The sequence below is a fragment of the Capra hircus genome, chromosome 5, assembly GCF_001704415.2.
Source record: "Capra hircus breed San Clemente chromosome 5, ASM170441v1, whole genome shotgun sequence".
Classification (NCBI taxonomy): domain Eukaryota; kingdom Metazoa; phylum Chordata; class Mammalia; order Artiodactyla; family Bovidae; genus Capra; species Capra hircus.
In genome coordinates, this window is record NC_030812.1 from 113,057,289 (window position 1) to 113,073,445 (window position 16,157).

At 50.6% G+C, this 16,157-nt stretch overlaps 1 protein-coding gene across 2 annotated transcripts in view; it reads right to left on the bottom strand.

Moving 5' to 3' along the window:
* SCUBE1 (signal peptide, CUB domain and EGF like domain containing 1) overlaps positions 1 to 16,157 on the bottom strand; it is a 126,863-nt gene that overhangs the window by 107,686 nt on the left and 3,020 nt on the right. For both annotated transcript variants that reach the window (XM_018048877.1, XM_018048876.1), the window contains exon 2: positions 14,702 to 14,836. In XM_018048877.1, coding sequence (XP_017904366.1) covers positions 14,702 to 14,836 — 135 coding nt within the window. The remainder of the gene's footprint in view (positions 1 to 14,701; positions 14,837 to 16,157) is intronic.

Genomic DNA, 16,157 nt, shown 5'->3' on the forward strand with positions numbered 1-16,157 from the left:
TTTAGAAAAGGCAGAGGAACCAGAGATCAAATTGCCAACATCCATTGGATCATCAAAAAAGCAAGAGTTGCAGAAAAACATCTACTTCTGCTTTATTGACTATGTGGATCACAACAAACTGTGGGAAATTCTGAAAGAGATGGGAATACCAGACCACCTGACCTGCCTCCTGAGAAATCTGTATGCAGATCAACAAACAACAGTTAGAACTGGACATGAAACAACAGACTGGTTCCAAATCGGGAAAGGAGTACGTCAAGGCTGTATGTTGTCACTGTGCTTACTTAACTTATATGCAGAGGACATCATGCAAAATGCTGGGCTGGATGAAGCACAAGCTGGAATCAAGATTGCCCGGAGAAATATCAATAACCTCAGATATGCAGATGACACCATCGTTATGGCAGAAAGCGAAGAGGAACTAAAGAGCCTCTTGATGAAAGTGAAAGAGGAGAATGAAAAAGCTGGCTTAAAACTCAGCATTCAAAAAACTAAGATCATGGCATCCGGTCCCATCACTTCATGGCAAGTAGATACGGAAACAATGGAAACAGTGACAGACTTTGTTTTCTTGGGCTCCAAAATCACTGCAGATGGTGACTACCATGAACTTAATGCCATGAAATCACTGCCATGAAATTAAAAGATGCTTGCTCCTTGAAAGGAAAGTTATGACCAACCTAGACAGTGTATTAAAAAGCAGAGACATTTCTCTGCCAACAAGGGTCTGTCTAGTCAAAGCTATGGTTTTTCCAGTAGTTATGTATGGATGTGAGAGTTGGGCTATAAAGAAAGATGCATGCCAAAGAATTGATGCTCTTGAACTATGGTGTTGGAGAAGACTCTTGAGAGTCCCTTATCTATCTACCTTGTGCCGAAGAAGAATAAATGAAGGTTGAAGAATAAGGGAAAGCTGATGAATGCATGCAGAGATAACGATTGGTAATTTCAGCACAGTTACAAAAGGAAGGCCACAAATATGGCTCTGAGACTCTTAGAAGCCAAGGCAAGGAGGGAAACACAATCAGTTACAGAGTCACCACATCCATAAAATTCAATTGCACAAACTGTTTTAAGACATTGTCTGAGAAAGATGTCTTTCCCCAGTTAAGAGAATCATACACCCAAATTTGCCCGGCAAAGCTCTAGTTTATGCCTGTTGTCTGATAATTACTAACAGCAACCTTTCTACTATCAAAATGATAAACTATTTGATCACCATACACGTAAGGCATTATAAGGAGACTGCTTCTATAAAGTGATTGATGGGATAGTCAGTATAACAACTCTAGGACTTCCCTGGAAGTCCCGTGGTTAGGACTCTGCTTTCACTGCAGGGGACACAGGTTCAATCCCTGATCGGGGAACTGAGATCCCAAAAGCTACGGGGAGCAGACAAAAAATATTAATAAATAAATAAACTAAAAATGAACTTAAATACCGAAAAACAACTCTACCCTTTCCCTTCCTTTGACTCCCCATAGTGTAGGCCACAGTGGATGCGAATGCCCTGAGGAGAGCAGTGCGTACTGTTCACATTTCTGCCTTTAATCCATTCCCAAAAGATCCCCCCAGATCCGAGCACTTAGAATGATCAGTTCGTCTCCAATCACCAGCCCTGGAGTGCTCCCACAGGCTTCTGGGGCCAACCTGCTTTACCTGCCCATCCAGAATTCTGAACGGAGAACCATTTGCTGCTCACAGATCAAACCTTCCCTGATTTTTTGTATCTTTGCCTTGAATTTTTTTTTTTCAATCATGTGAGCCTCACCCTTTAATGCATGAGAGATGAACACATAAATAAACAAACAAAAACTCTGCCAAAGCAAGTAGATTTATTATTGTAAAAACCGTATCCAAGAGCCACCAGCCTCCGAGGGGGTGCCACAGGCCTCCAGGATGCCCATCAGTCTCAGGCCAGTTAAAAAATATTTTTACTGAAGTCCTGAATACTCATTGGAAGGACTGATGTTAAAGCTGAAACCCCGATACTTTGGCCACCTGATGTGAAGAGCTGACTCATTGGAAAAGACCCTGATGCTGGGAAAGATTGAGGGCAGGAGGAGAAGGAGACAACAGAGGATGAGATGGTTGGATGGCATCACTGATTCAGTAGACACGAGTTTGAGTCAACTCCGGGAGTTGGTGATGGACAGGGAGGCCTGGTGTGCTGCAGTCCATGGGGTCACAAAGAGTCGGACACAACTGAGCGACTGAACTGAACAGTTGATTTACAATGTTGTGTTAATTTCTGCTGTATGGTAAAGTGATATATATGTATACATGTGTTCTTTTTAAATATTCTTTTCCATTCTGGTTGATCACAGAATACTGAACATAGTTTTCTGTGCTATACAGTAGGACCTTGTTGTTCAGCCATTCCATATAAACTAGCTTCCATCTGCTAACCACCGTCTCCCTCTCTAGCCCTCCCCTCAAGCTCCTCCCCCTTGGCAACCACCAGTCTGTTGTCTATGTTGGATCACTATTTAAGGACCGTTAAAGCTAGAGAATGAGGAACAGGCAGATGGAGTGGGGAGAGGGTGAAGGAGTGGAGGGGGGCAGAGCCAAGCTCTCCAGTTATTTAATCTTTTTTTAAAATTTGAAGTGTAGTTGAAGTGTGTTAGTTTCAGCTGTACAGCAAGGTGATTCAGTTATATATTTTCAGATTATTTCCCATTATAGGTTATTACAAGATATTGAATACAGTCCCCTAAGCTACGTGGCAAGTCTATTGCGTATCGTTTTTATGTGTAGCAGTTTGCATCTGTTAACCCTACGCTCCCGATTCCTTCCTTCCTCCTTTGATGACCGTAAGTTTGTTTCTATGTGTGTGAGTCTGCCTCTGGTTTGCACATAGATCCATTTGTATTAGCTTTTAGATCCCACACGTAAGTGACGTAACATTTGTCCTTCTCTGTTTGACTCACTTCATTTAGTATGACAATTTCTAGCTCCATGCATGTTGCTGCAAATGTCAATGTTTCATTCTTTTTGATGGCTGAGTAATATTCCATTGTATTGTGCTGGCTTGGCCAACCCAACGTATATGCACGGCATCTTCTTAAACCACGTGTCTGCTGATGGACGCTTGGGTTGTTTCCATGTCTTGGCTATTGTAAACAGTGCTGCTATGAACATAAGGGTGCATGTATCTTTTCAAATTATAGTTGTGTCTGCTTATATATCCAGGAATGGGATTGCCAGCTCATATGGCAACTTTATTTTTAGTTTTTTGAGGAACCTCCATACTGTTTTCCATAGTGGCCGCACCACTTTACATTTCCATCAACAGTGTAGGAGGGTTCTCTTTCTCTATGCCCTCTCCAGCATTCATTACTTGTAAACTTCTGGATGATGGCCATTCTGACCAGTGTGACGTGATGCTTCATGGTGGTTCTGATTTGCATTTCTCTAATAATTAGCAACATTGAGCATCTTTTCACATGCCTGTTGGCCATCTGTAAGTCTTTCTTGGGGAAACATCTATTTATATCTCCTGCCCATTTTTTTGATTGGGTTATTCTTATTATTTTGAATATTGAGCTGTTTGTATATTTTGGAAATTGAGCCCTTGTTGGTCGCATCATTTGCAAATATTTTCTCCCATTCCATACATTGTCTTCTGTTTAGTTTATGGTTTTCTTTGCTGCGCAAAAACTTTTAAGTTTGAGTAGGTCTCATTTGTTGATTTTCACTTTTATTTCTTTTGCTTTGAGAGACTGGTCTAGATATTTATTCTCAAAGGGCTGTTGTGAGTTTGGGTCCCTCAAAAGAGGTGTTGATGTCCTACAACCCTCAGTACCTGTGAATGTGACCTGATTTGGAAATAGGATCTTCGCAGATGTAATCAAGCTTTAGATAAGGTTGTAGTGGAGTACGGGCTTCCCAGGTGGCGCCAGTGGTAAAGAACCTGCCTGCCAATGCAGGTGACATAAGAGATATAGGTTTGATCCCTGGGTTGGGAAGATCCCCTGGAGGAGGGCATGGCAATCCATTCCAGTATGCTTGCCCGGAGAATCCCATGGACAGAGGAGCCTGGTGGGCTACAGTCCATGGGGTTGCAAAGAGTTGGACATGACTGAAGCCACTTAGCATGCGTGCGTATTGGAGTCAGATGGGCCTAATCCAATGACTGGTGTTCTTCTAAGAAGGAAATTTGGATAAAGACGTACAGAGAAGATGTTCAGACAGAAAGGACGAAACCATGTGGAAACACAGACCCATAGGGAGGACGGCTTTGGGACCGCAGATGCGGAGAGCACAGGGATGAAGCGGTGTGGGAAGCCCGTGTGGCCACCGCTTCCCTTGTCCTGATGCCAAGGCCGAGGCCCAACACAGCTGTGGACCTGGCCTTCCCAGGTAGGGGAGCGAGGGACTACGTTCAGATGCAGGCTCTATTCCTCCCAGAGCCACGTCCTCAGGGTGCTTTATGCTTCAAAAAGTTATTAAGGAGAAAGTTGGGGAAGAGACGTCACATGCATCATCGTATTTGTTTCCAAGGTCCATGCTTGCTCCTGAGGTTAAGAGGTAGTGACAGAGATGTTTATATCAGAGAAAGTGGCCAGGACAAAGCTCCAACCTGAGTGCTCAGGAATAGAAGGCCAACAGCTCGCTCCAAACATCCCTGCTTTTTTTAATGAGAACTCAAGTCCCAACAGAAAACAGCTTCCATCATCCAACAGAGCAGAGAAAAACATCACAGGGAGCTGCTCATTATAGGATTTTAAAAGGTCACGCAATTCCACTTTTCCTGTATTAAAATGGCAGCACGCACGCACAATCCCACAGCTGTAGTTACGTGCCAACAACACTGGCTTGGACTCGGGTGGGAAGAGTTGTTTTTTTTTTTTTAATTCAAAATTGATTCTTGCTGCCCCATAAAACATACATTTATTCTGTAGTGCCTCGATTTGAAGAGAGTCTACTACAGTGAGTCAGAGATTCTTCTCATTTCAATACCATTTAGGGCATTTTAGTTCTAAAAATCAGGACTGACCGGAAAGGTTCTCCAAATGAGGATTTTTAAAGCACTCTACTTGCCACTCTCAGAAATCACTACTGAACACATCTCCCCGTTTCCCCTCGAAACTGGCATTTTTCTCGACATTCCTTGCAGACGGCGGAGAGCAAACGCTCTAACAAAGAACCCTTCCCTGGCTGGGCGCTAACACGTCTTCTCCTTTGTCTGGGGCTTTAGGAAAAACCGTGCACTCCTTAGATCAGGCAACCATTCTGGGAGAGATGTATGGCTTAGGAAGTTGAGTCCTTATTGGTGAATAAATCTTAATCCGGTTTGTTGGCTAATTACATTCGCGGGAAGGTGGTTCCGCAGGGCCGCCCAGCAGGAAGGATTAAGCCCCCCGTCTCCGGTGGCACAGGGTTAAGCTCTGGGTTTGTAATGACTGAGTAATGAGACCCGCTCTCGGAGGACTCCTGGCATCCATCGATCAGGTTTCCCTTCTGCCGAGACAATGCCAGAAGTGGGCCCAGCAGTTAATTATGGGAAAGGTCAAAGGTCATGCAAAACCAACACAAATCTATATACTTTTTCATTCCTAACAGCACACAATGACCATGGCTCAGCCAGAGGGTGGGAAGGTCCTCCCCCCAGCCAACCCATGATCCAAGGTAACCATGGGGTTGAGCTGTGGGCTGACCTCTCCCAGTGGCCTGCACGGCTTCGGGCTTGCACGTTTTTGCTCATGCTGTTTTCCTCTGCCCAGAGCTCACAGACACCCACGCCCTTCCACAGACCGAGCCTCCACATCACTGCCCGCTCTGAACTCTTGCAAATTGCCTGGCAGCCGGGGGGGGGGGGAGGCGGGCGGGCACTTCTCCCCACCTTCTGGGCCCTGCGGCTCCCTGAAAGGACACTGTCATTCCTGTCACTTGCTCTGTATGTGTCCTTTGAGGCTGTGACTTCCATGGAGCAAGAACCATGTCCTGCTGAGCTGCAGGTTCAGCAGTAGCAGCGTGTCTCCCCAGAGTCTGCTTGGCATTGAATGAATGAGTAGCCATCTCGACTGAAGCCCCCACGGACGTATGAGGCTGCATGCAGGCCCTTGGCTATGAGCACCCTAAGAAGTAGGTATGAACATCTTTATTTGACAGCAAGAGAAACCAAGGCTCAGAGGTGTTGCCGCCCTGCCCGAGGTCACACAGCTAATACAAGGGGGGCCAGGAAGTGGGCCAGGCCATCAGACTTTGGAGAATGCTTTCTCAGTCACAAAGGGCCACGTTCTGTAGGCTTCCATTTATATGACGTCTGCAGAAGAGCCAAAGTATTGAGACAGAAAGCAGATTAGTGGTTTCTGGGGTCTGGGAAGCTGGGGAGTGATGCCTAAAGGGTACAGCGTTTCTTTTTGGAGTAATGAAAAGTAATAAAAATAAATTTGATGTGGGTGATGGGTGCACAAGTCTGTAAATATACTAAAAGGCACTGAATTGTATTCTTTAAGTGGGTGATGGTATAGTACATGGATCATATCTCATTAACGCTGTTTTTCTCAGTTAATGCTGTCAGTGATCTCGTACATCGTGCTGGGGAGTTTTGGGGGCTCTGCCTGGGAGCAGACACTCACTGTGAACTGACATCGAGTGTCCTCTGCTCACTGTGGGCTCACGGTGAGCTTTGTGGCTCGCAAGTATCAGGCTGGGACTTGCCTACCGAACCCCAAGGGCCAGTTAATTACTCCCTTTCTCCCTCCCAAACCCTCTGGACCCTTCGCTGTTCCCCAGTTTTGACATCAGGCCTAGCGGATGCCCAAGCAACCCGGATGATGGGGAGCAGCCTTCTCAGAGTGTTCAAGATGGGAATGAGGGGCTGCCAGCTCAGAGCTGAGGTTCCCGCTGCTCCCTTGCCAATCAGAAGCACAGCCATTCTCCCACTCCGTTACCAAAAAGGCAGGGGGGACGCCCCAGACCCTGAGGCTTCAGGCTCTGAGGGGGTGCTCCACAGACCTAACCAGCGAACTCAACAGAAGGATGGTCAGAAGTACAGTCACCCAAAAGCCTGAGCCACCACTTGGAATGGGCAGGCTGGGGTCCTAGAGCTTCTCCAGTGCACCCCTGGGTTTGATAAAGGGTTACCTGAACCCAGAGAGGGGGACTGAAGAGCTGACCATATCAGCAGGTTGGGGCTGAACCTGAGACCCACAGCTCAGGCTTCTCCCCCTAAGCCCACAGGCTGCCCTCTGGGCTCCAGAGGCTCAGGAGCTGGCCTGGTGCACTTTGATTTTACTCTCTTTCTCTCCAGGTCCCCTGTGGAGTTGCTCCCTAATCGTCATGCCAATAATGGCAAGGGTGACTGCCTACCGTCTTCTAACGGCCCGCAGCTAAACTCTTACTATAGCCAAACAGGAAGGGCTTCACTCTCCCCATCACAGAAAGAGAACACTGAGGCTCAGAGAACTGAAGGGATGTGCGCTAGATCACGCACTTAGTAAGTGGCAAAGCCAAGACTGGAAGCGAGGCAGGCTGGTGGCAGACTCCACCATCCTAACCTTGACACAGCCACCTGGAGAATCCCCCACGCTTCAGTGAATAGGGAGCCAGGGCCCATGGTCCTCACTAGGGATCAAGCCATCTCTCCGACTTCTGCCCTCTTATTCCAGCACCTTCCTGTCCTCAGCCAGACCCTGGCCGTGAGGAGCTGCCAGTCTAGACAGGAAGGATGACACAGACACAGATGAACACATCTCATGCAAGGACAGCCTTGCCGCCCCTCCCCCCCGCCCGCACTCTGGTCTGGCCAGGCCTGCCCGTGGGGCTGTCAGTGCCCACAGTCCTGCCAGAGCCCCCCTGGAACCCTCACAGACTGAGCCCGAACTGGGCGCCATCGTAGCAAGGGGCACCCTAAAGACAGAGCTGCCCACTGTGGGGCTCAAAAGAGGCCTGAGTTTGCAGTCAGCACACTAAGGCCCCTGGAGAAGGAAATGGCAACCCACTCCAGTATTCTTGCCTGGAGAATCCCATGGACGGAGGAGCCTGGCGGGCCGTGGTGCACAGGGTGGCAGAGTCGGACACAACTGAAGCGACTAAGCATGCACTCTAAGGCCCAAGAGGTCCACAGACCTGCCCAAGGTCCCATAGGCGGGCACCCAGGTCTCCACGGACCTATATCCAGCCCTACTCCCCTCGACTCAAAGGGCAGGAGGTCCAGACAGAGGTGGGGGGCGGGGAGAGGGGTCTCTGGGAGAGGGTAGTGCCTCTGGGCGCCCCCGGAGGGAGCAGAGGCTGAGCCGCAGCAGCCGCCGTTATTAACAGGGCAGCAAGTCCACGCCAGCCAGCTGGGGTTTTCCCCTCTCTCCTCCCAGGGGCTGCAGCCCTGGCCCATCTGGAAGACCCCCTCCAAGCACCCCTCCAAGAACCCCTGACCTTGCCTGCACACACGAGCCCTCCAGCCCTCTTTGTCTCAAGGCCTTTGGGGAAGGCCACCATCCACTTCAGTAGCATTCAAAGGCCAACAAGGCCCGTGGTTTATTTTCTTAGAAATAATGGTTTTTGCTGGTTAGCATTCCTCGGATGGAAAAACAAATACAGCCACTGTAATAAGAAGCGGCCAAGAGGAGGCTAGAGGGCCTAGAGGAAGGGACGGAAGGAGGCCTACTGCCCTGGGGTGGTGGGGGAGTGCTCAGAGATGGGGTGGGGGTGGGGGCAGAGGCCCTCTAACCCTAGGAGAAATGGGGATTTAGAGAAAAAAGAAAGCTCGATCGCAGGCATTCTCGCCTACAGCCAGGCGGCTGTCCCTCCCCCAGCTCCCACTCAGCGGCCACTGGGTGAGACAGGTGCCCCCCATCCCACACGATGGGAGCAAGGCTGTCACCTGCTGCACTCACTGAGTCGGCAGGGATAAAATCAGACCTTGGCACCCTTGCGACAGATGCGTTCGGGGACCATTTGAGCCGGAAGGAGTGTCAGAGACCCCCTCTGCCTTCCTAACTTAGCCCAGATGACCGCCTCTCCAGGGAGTCTTTTCAGACTTACCCCTCCCCAAGCAGTGCTGGCCCTTGTCCTTCTCGCCCCGCTGAGTTTGGTCTGTATTTCCATGGCTGTACTTTTCACGCCCTGTTAACGATCATGTCTTTCCCCATCTGTCTCTCCCCTGAATGCGGAGATCGGGAAAACAGGTTGTAGCCCCAGCCCCAAGCTTGGCACAGAGTAGGTGCTCAGTGAACAGTCTCCATCCTGAACTGAATCTGGTCCAGTGGACACATTCTAAACCCGGGCAAACCGAGGCTTACGGAGGCAAACGCCTCCATGCTTCGGTGCCAATGATACAAGCTCTTAACTCCCCCCGCCCCCTACACAAAATGGACCAGGGCTCCAAGAAGCCTCAGCTCCTCAGCAGATCTGGGACCAGTTGCAAGCCACGCTGCCTAATTGCTAGCTGACAGCAGCTTGGAATTTTAAGTCACATCCGATTTCTTCCTGCCCGCTGGTCTGCCGGACTCCAGCGCTTTCATCTTCAGCAGGGCACATGTTAGCATGCATAATTGCACGTTTTAAGACTCGAAGAAGAATTTCCCCTCCTCCCGCCCTCCCAGCCCACCTCTGAACTGCCTTTGCTGGCCTCCCAAAAAGCAGAATTGTATCTGGAGTTTCAGGAAAGAGTGTAATAATGATGAAAATGATTTAATAAGGTCATAGACATTATTTCCTCAGAAGGCCAATTGGTCTCAAGGGTTTTTTTTTTTTTTTTCTGATGTTAAACTAAATGGATCACTGGGTGTGTTATTAAGAGTTTTGTTAAAACACTTAATAGCATGGCCTGTAATCTACCTAACTTTGGTGACTGACAAGTAGGCCCCGGGGATCTAAAATTCAGGAAGTGACTATTTACATGCATTACTTACATGCTAATTTTGTGATCTCCGATGCCCATAAGGCTGTCATTTTTTTCCTTTTCACAGAAAACGGAAAATAGTAATATATTTGATATACTGTGGCCAAAACAACAAGCTATGTCCCTCAAGAGTTTTAATTATGACGTTTTGGAAAAGGTCCGAGTTGGAACTTGCAAGTGGAAGAAAGCACTTGAATAAAGGGTTTAAAAATTAAGTACACATAGAAGGGGCGATGTGCACTGCTGTTGCAGACTAAACAGTGGTTATCAGGAGGGTCTCGGCTATTTAAACAAGCCATTTGAGGGTGGTTTGCTCCACGTTTGGGACCTGGTCCTGATTATAAACGAGAGCTTTTCATTAAGATTAGCAAGACCCAATTCAAGCTATAATTTGGTCCTTTTCCTTAGCACATGTCTATGAAAACAAAGCAATTAAGGTTAAATGAGTTGAAGCATTTAAAGGGACTGAAATGCCCCCTCCTCACCCCCAGCCTGCCCCCTCGACAGAAAGAGTACAAACAGGTCCGACTAATTCAGACCAGGAGGCCAGCGCAGGGCTGGCCCTGGCAGCTCCCTGAAGGTCCATGCACAGGGTGCCCGGTGGGGGGCCGGGGAATGCAGCAGCTCAGCTAAATGAAGAAGGATGGGGAAACAGAATGTGCAAAGGCCCTGGAGCAGGGAGGAGCTGGTAAATTGGAGGAACTATAAAAGGACAGTGATGCTGGGGGGAGGTTAGGGAGAAAAAAGATACAGAGAATGACCGGATTCAAAGTGGTTAGTTAGCTGAGGAGTATCTCCAGTGGTCCAGGCTCATGAGGCCTGGCTCAGAAGAGCTGATGGAGGCAAGGGGAGGTGTTAAAAGGTCTCTGCAGCCCCCCAACACTCCATAGCTAAGGCTGTTGGGGGCCGGGCCACTGCTGGGACCTCATGGCTGACCGGGATCATAGTCGAGGCCCTTCTGTCCCTCAGCTGGGTGACCTGGTGAGAGACTAACCTTCCCGGGCCCAATTTTCTCAACCTAATTCTGCCACTGGTCCCATCAGACATCCGTGGACTAGACCTCGCCCCTTTCCAGACTTGGCTTCTTCATCCATAAAACCTTCAAAGTGTGGGAGGCTCTAGGAAACCTTTCTTGATACCCCTCAGACATGGACAATAGTCATTCACCTCATCCACCAGTGCCAGCTCTAGGGCCAAGCCTAAGTGAAGTCACACAGGTCATGGCAATCCAGTGTGACAGGAACTCCAAAGGAGTGATGCTCATTGGTGACAGCTGACCTGTTTGGGGCAGCCGGGAAGGCTTCCTGGAGGAGGTGACCGCTGCAACTCATCCATCCACCAATTCACCCAACAGATGTCTCCCAATCCCTGTGCCAGGCCTGGTGTTGGGTTCTAGGCATCAGAGCTGAAAGGTAACAGACCCTGACCCTGAGGAGCCCACATTTCAGGAGGAGACCTGGGAACCATTAAGCCAGCGTGAAGTGGGCTAAACAGAGGTTGTGTGGGGCTGGCATAGGCAACAAACAGGGGCACTCATCTATAAAACTCGGGGGCTGCCTTAGAGGCCCTTTAAAGCTCATTCCAACTCTGCATGTCTGTGAACTCACCTCGAGTGACTTCAGACACTGTCAAGATGAGAACCGTCGAGAAAACACTGGTTTATCCTCAGCCTTGCTCAGGGTCTTTCCCAGCTGTCTGAGACCCCTCAGTCTGCCTACAGCAAGCCCCTTGCCGGCGGTAAGCTGACCACATGTGACCCCAGGCTGCTCCCCGGACACACGCATCACCATCATCACACGTGCACGTGACCACATGGCAAGATGGCCTTGAACGCGCAGTGAGAAGCCGTCCCCAGGTCTGGTTGCTTCAGGCACCGGGTTTGCTAAAGGGTTTTCCTCCGGCAGCAGGAGTTTCAAGGCAACACAGTTATGGGGTTCAGTCGGCCCTACTTGGGGAGGCAGGGAGTGGTCGCAGGCTGACCTCTTCCTGTGAAGAGTGAGGGAGGCTGTGGAAGGCGCCTTCTCTGGGCCTGCTAAGACCCTGTCCTCTCTGTTTACCACAGTAAACAGCAAAATCTTTCAGATGTCTAGGACAAGGGAACTCATTTCTTCCCAAACTCCAACGTCAGCCTCTGCAAACCCCACATCAGCTCAGGACCTGCAGATAAAGGGACCCAGGGATGGGAAGCAGGTTTGATTGACGTCTGCTACAGGAGAAAGTGGCAGCAAACTGTCTGCCACGCCTGAGGTTTAGTGCACCCAAAATTATTCTGGGCATGAAAAATGGGACCTTTGGGACCCCACGGACTATAGCCCTTGAGGCTCCTCTGTCCATGGGATTAATCTTAACCCAGGCAAGATTACGGGAGCGGGTTGCCATCTCCTCCTCCAAGGGCTATTCCTGACTCAGGGATCAAATCTGTGTCTCTATGTCTCCTGCTTTGGCAGGCGGGTTCTTTACCACTAGTGCCGCCTGGGAAGCCCCCATTTACACCATGGAAACCAGCAGATGGTACCCGACAGAGCTCTGATGATGACGATGGGAGCAGATGACAGTGATGACAACAGCACAGGTAACAGTACTACCCCCTGTGTCCTGAGCACCTACTGTATGCTGAGTGCCCACTGTCAACCAGACACTGAGGTTGCCAGGGCTCTGGCTCCCTACACTAGGGGTCTCCACCCTCCGGGATCAAATGCCTGATGACTGCAGGTGATGTAATAATGATAGAAGCAAAGTGCACAATAAGTGCAACGTGTTTGAATCATCCTGAAACCATCCCTCCCCGGTCCATGGAAAAGCTGTCTTCCATGGAACCGGGCCCTGGGGCCAGAAAGGCTGGGGACAGCTGATGATCTCATCCAGTCTTCAGGAGGCCTGAAGACAGATTAGGATTTAGCCAGGGCATAAAAGGAGGGAAAGGAGCTCCATGAAGGGGAAACATCTGAGCTGGGTCTCAGAAACACGACTGGCCTGGTGTGTGTATGTGTGGCCAGGGCACAAGGGCGTCCGCGCTTCAGATGAGGCCAGAGGCCAGAGCAGGCTGGAGAGACGGAAGCACACTCACAGCTTTGCTCTTTTTCATCCTCATCCTGGGGCCATCAGGCCCCCAGAGCCAGTGGCCGTGACCCCCACCCTGGGGGGTTCCACTCGAGCAGAGTGTGAAGCTAAGCTGGACTCTGCAGGACTTCAGGGCAACAGGTAGGACACAAAACGCAGGCGTCCTGGGCAAGGGACAGCGGAGGGGGGGCGGACCTCAGGAGCTGGGCTGGAGGAGGAACAGGCTGGGTCAGCGGCTTCCACTGGTGGAGTCGGGGGTCACCTTGGGAACCCCCGGCCAGAGGGCAGAGCACAAGATAAGAAGAAAACAGCGTCTCACGTGCGCCAGCCGGAACCACCAAGCTCGTGTCCAGGCCTAACAGCAGCCGGCTTGCGCTATCTGCCTCCAGCCTGGCCTCCTTCCAGAGGTCTGTGGATAGGCGCCAGCTCCCTGCTCTGGCTTCTGGGCCTCAAGCAAGGCCAGGGCTGTGGCCAAACCAGGCACGATCCAGGACAGGGTCATCTATCTGGCACTCAGCCTTAAGTAGATGCCCAACAAATGAGACAGATCAACAATACCGGCGTCCGGAGGAGGCACAGCCATATTTCTTACAAAACCTAGCTCCTATAAAAACCTAGGGGCAGGCTCCCACCTTGCTTACCTAACACAAGTCTCACGCTTTGAAAATGGAAGCTGGCAGGGCTCGGGGAGAAGGCAATGAGATGACATAGAGCTTTGGGCAGGAATTAAGGGGCCTGGGTATGAGTCCCAGTCATGCCCTTGTGAAACAGGGTTGGGGGGGGCACTTTGCAGAAGTGACTTCTCCAATCAGAGCCTCAGTTTTCCTCATCTGTGAAGTGGGAAGGAAGGATCCAAGACAGGGAAGCCTTGGATCCTGATTCTCAACCAGGGTTGCACATCAGCTTTGGAAGAGAGCTGTCTCTGGCCCCCTGATGCTAGGTCCTGTGCCAGACCCACGGAGGCAGAATGACCACACAGACCCTCCTGGACAAATGCTCCCAAAGGCTCTGTCTGGCTTGGGAAGTCCCCTCCAAAGACAGCCAAGAGTGCTCTTGCCTCCGACTTTCAGGCTGCCAGGGAGGCGGTTTCTAGGCCCATACGCTCAAACCAGCATCCCAGGTGTAGGGAAGGAAGGCTGGATGGACAGACAGGTAGCACCAGTCTCTGCCCACGCCCATATCATCGACACAAGAGACCTGAGCCAGCCCCACAGGTGCTGTGGCTGCTCCTGCGAAGTTCCCTTGTGGAAGCTACACAGGATATTCAGGTAGCTTTGGATTTGAAACTAGGGAGCTTGGGGTCTTTCTATACAGTTCATGGGGTTCTCACAGCTAGCATACTGGAGTGGTTTGCCATTCCCTCCGGGGTGACAGAGGATGAGATGGTTGGACGGTATCATCGACTCAATGGACATGAATTGAGCAAACTCCAGGAGATGGTGAGGGATCAGCAGAGGCCTGGCGTGCTGCAGTCCACGGGGTCTCGAAGAGTCTGACACGGCGTGGCAACTGAACAACAACCACCACCACCTTGGGGGTCACCCCAGGGCTCTACCCCATATATATCCGGTCAGGGACAGATGGACAAATATACCATCCAGTGCTCCACCTCAATTTCTTATTAAATTGAAACCCCAAAGTTTCAAACTCAGGGAGACTTAAATACTCCTTGACCTCCAAAGGAAGCAGCCCAGGTTCCGGGGCAGCCTGCAGCCTCCCTGCCAGGGCTGACCGAGGCCACCCCCAAGGGCCGTGGGGGCTGAGGGTCTGGCCTGAGGGCTGGGCCGGGCTCACCTTCACACTGCCGGCCTTCCCCCTTGTAGCCTGGCTTGCAGAGGCATTTGTAGGACTTGGGCGTGTTCTGGCAGATGGCATCAATGTGGCAGTCGTCCGTGCCCTCCGAGCACTCGTCCACATCGACGGCCCCTGCTGGGATAGGAGAACAATGGGTGAGGTGTGGCCGGGACGTGGGCAGCCAGTGTGGGGCAGGGAGTTCCTTTTGCCTCCTGCCCCACCATGGTCCCTGGGGTAGTTAACAGGAAGAGCTGTCACATGACCACCCGGTGTGACAGGTGGTGCCTGGTAGCATCTTTGGGGCGGCTGCTCTGTGCCAGGTGCCAGTCTTGTTTATTTTCACAATGATTCCATTAGGTAGAGTTATCGTTCCCATTACAAAGCTGAGAAAGCGGAGGCTTAGGAACATAGGACTTCCCTGGTGGCTCAGTTGGTTAAAGAATCCACCTGCAATGCAGGAGACCTGGGTTCGATCCCTGGGTTGGGAAGATCCCCTGCAGAAGGGAAAGTCTCCCCACTCTAGTATTCTGGCCTGGAGAAGTCCATGGGGTCACAGAGTTCGACATGATTGAACAACGTTCACTTTTCACTTTAGGAACACAGAGGAAAAGCGTCTCTCTCTGCATGTCTTGCTCTCCCCACAAGCATCTCTCTAACCCTCCTCCACCCTCCTATTCTAGAATTTAGAGCCAGAAGGGTCCTCAGAGGAATTTAAATCCATCCCATTTGGGTCGAAGATGGGGAAACAGAGGCTAGCGTGGCGCAGTGAATGGGGGCTAAGCGAGCAGGCCCATGTGGCAGATCTGAAACACAGGCCCCACCCAGCCCCTAGGATGTGGAAATAAAGGATTCTTTTCTTAAAAAAAAAAAAAATTTATTTGGCGGTGCCGGGTCTTAGTGGTGGCACACGGGATCTTTGATCTTCATTTAGCATGTGGGATCTTTAGTTGAGGCAGAAGTGAAGTTGCTCAGTCGTGTCCAACTCCTTGCAACCTCATGAACTGTAGCCTACAAGGCTCCTCTGTCCATGGAATTTTCCAGGCAAGAGTACTGGAGTGGGTTGCCATTTCCTTCTCCATTAGTTGAGGCATGTGGGATCTAATTCCCTGACAGGGATCAAACCTGGGCTCCCTGCGTTGGGAGGCCAGAGTCTTGGCCACTGGATCGCCAGGGAAGTCCCTGAAGGATTCTTCCCCTGGCCTCCATGCCACCAGACTAGAGCGTCCCGGTGGTGGACCCATTCTGTCAGTTGGGCTAACCTGGCTCACGGAGGCATCCAGTCTCCCTGTCCTCTCTCTTCTCCACCTTGGAAATCTAGGTTTGAACCTGGTTCTCATACTCTGACTTCCAAACTCAAGTTAAGTTTAGGTTATGAGGGTTCCTGGCACTCCCTACCGCCTTCCCTCCATATACACTATCAGTCTGGAATCGCTGTTGAGCAAATAATGTAAAATAG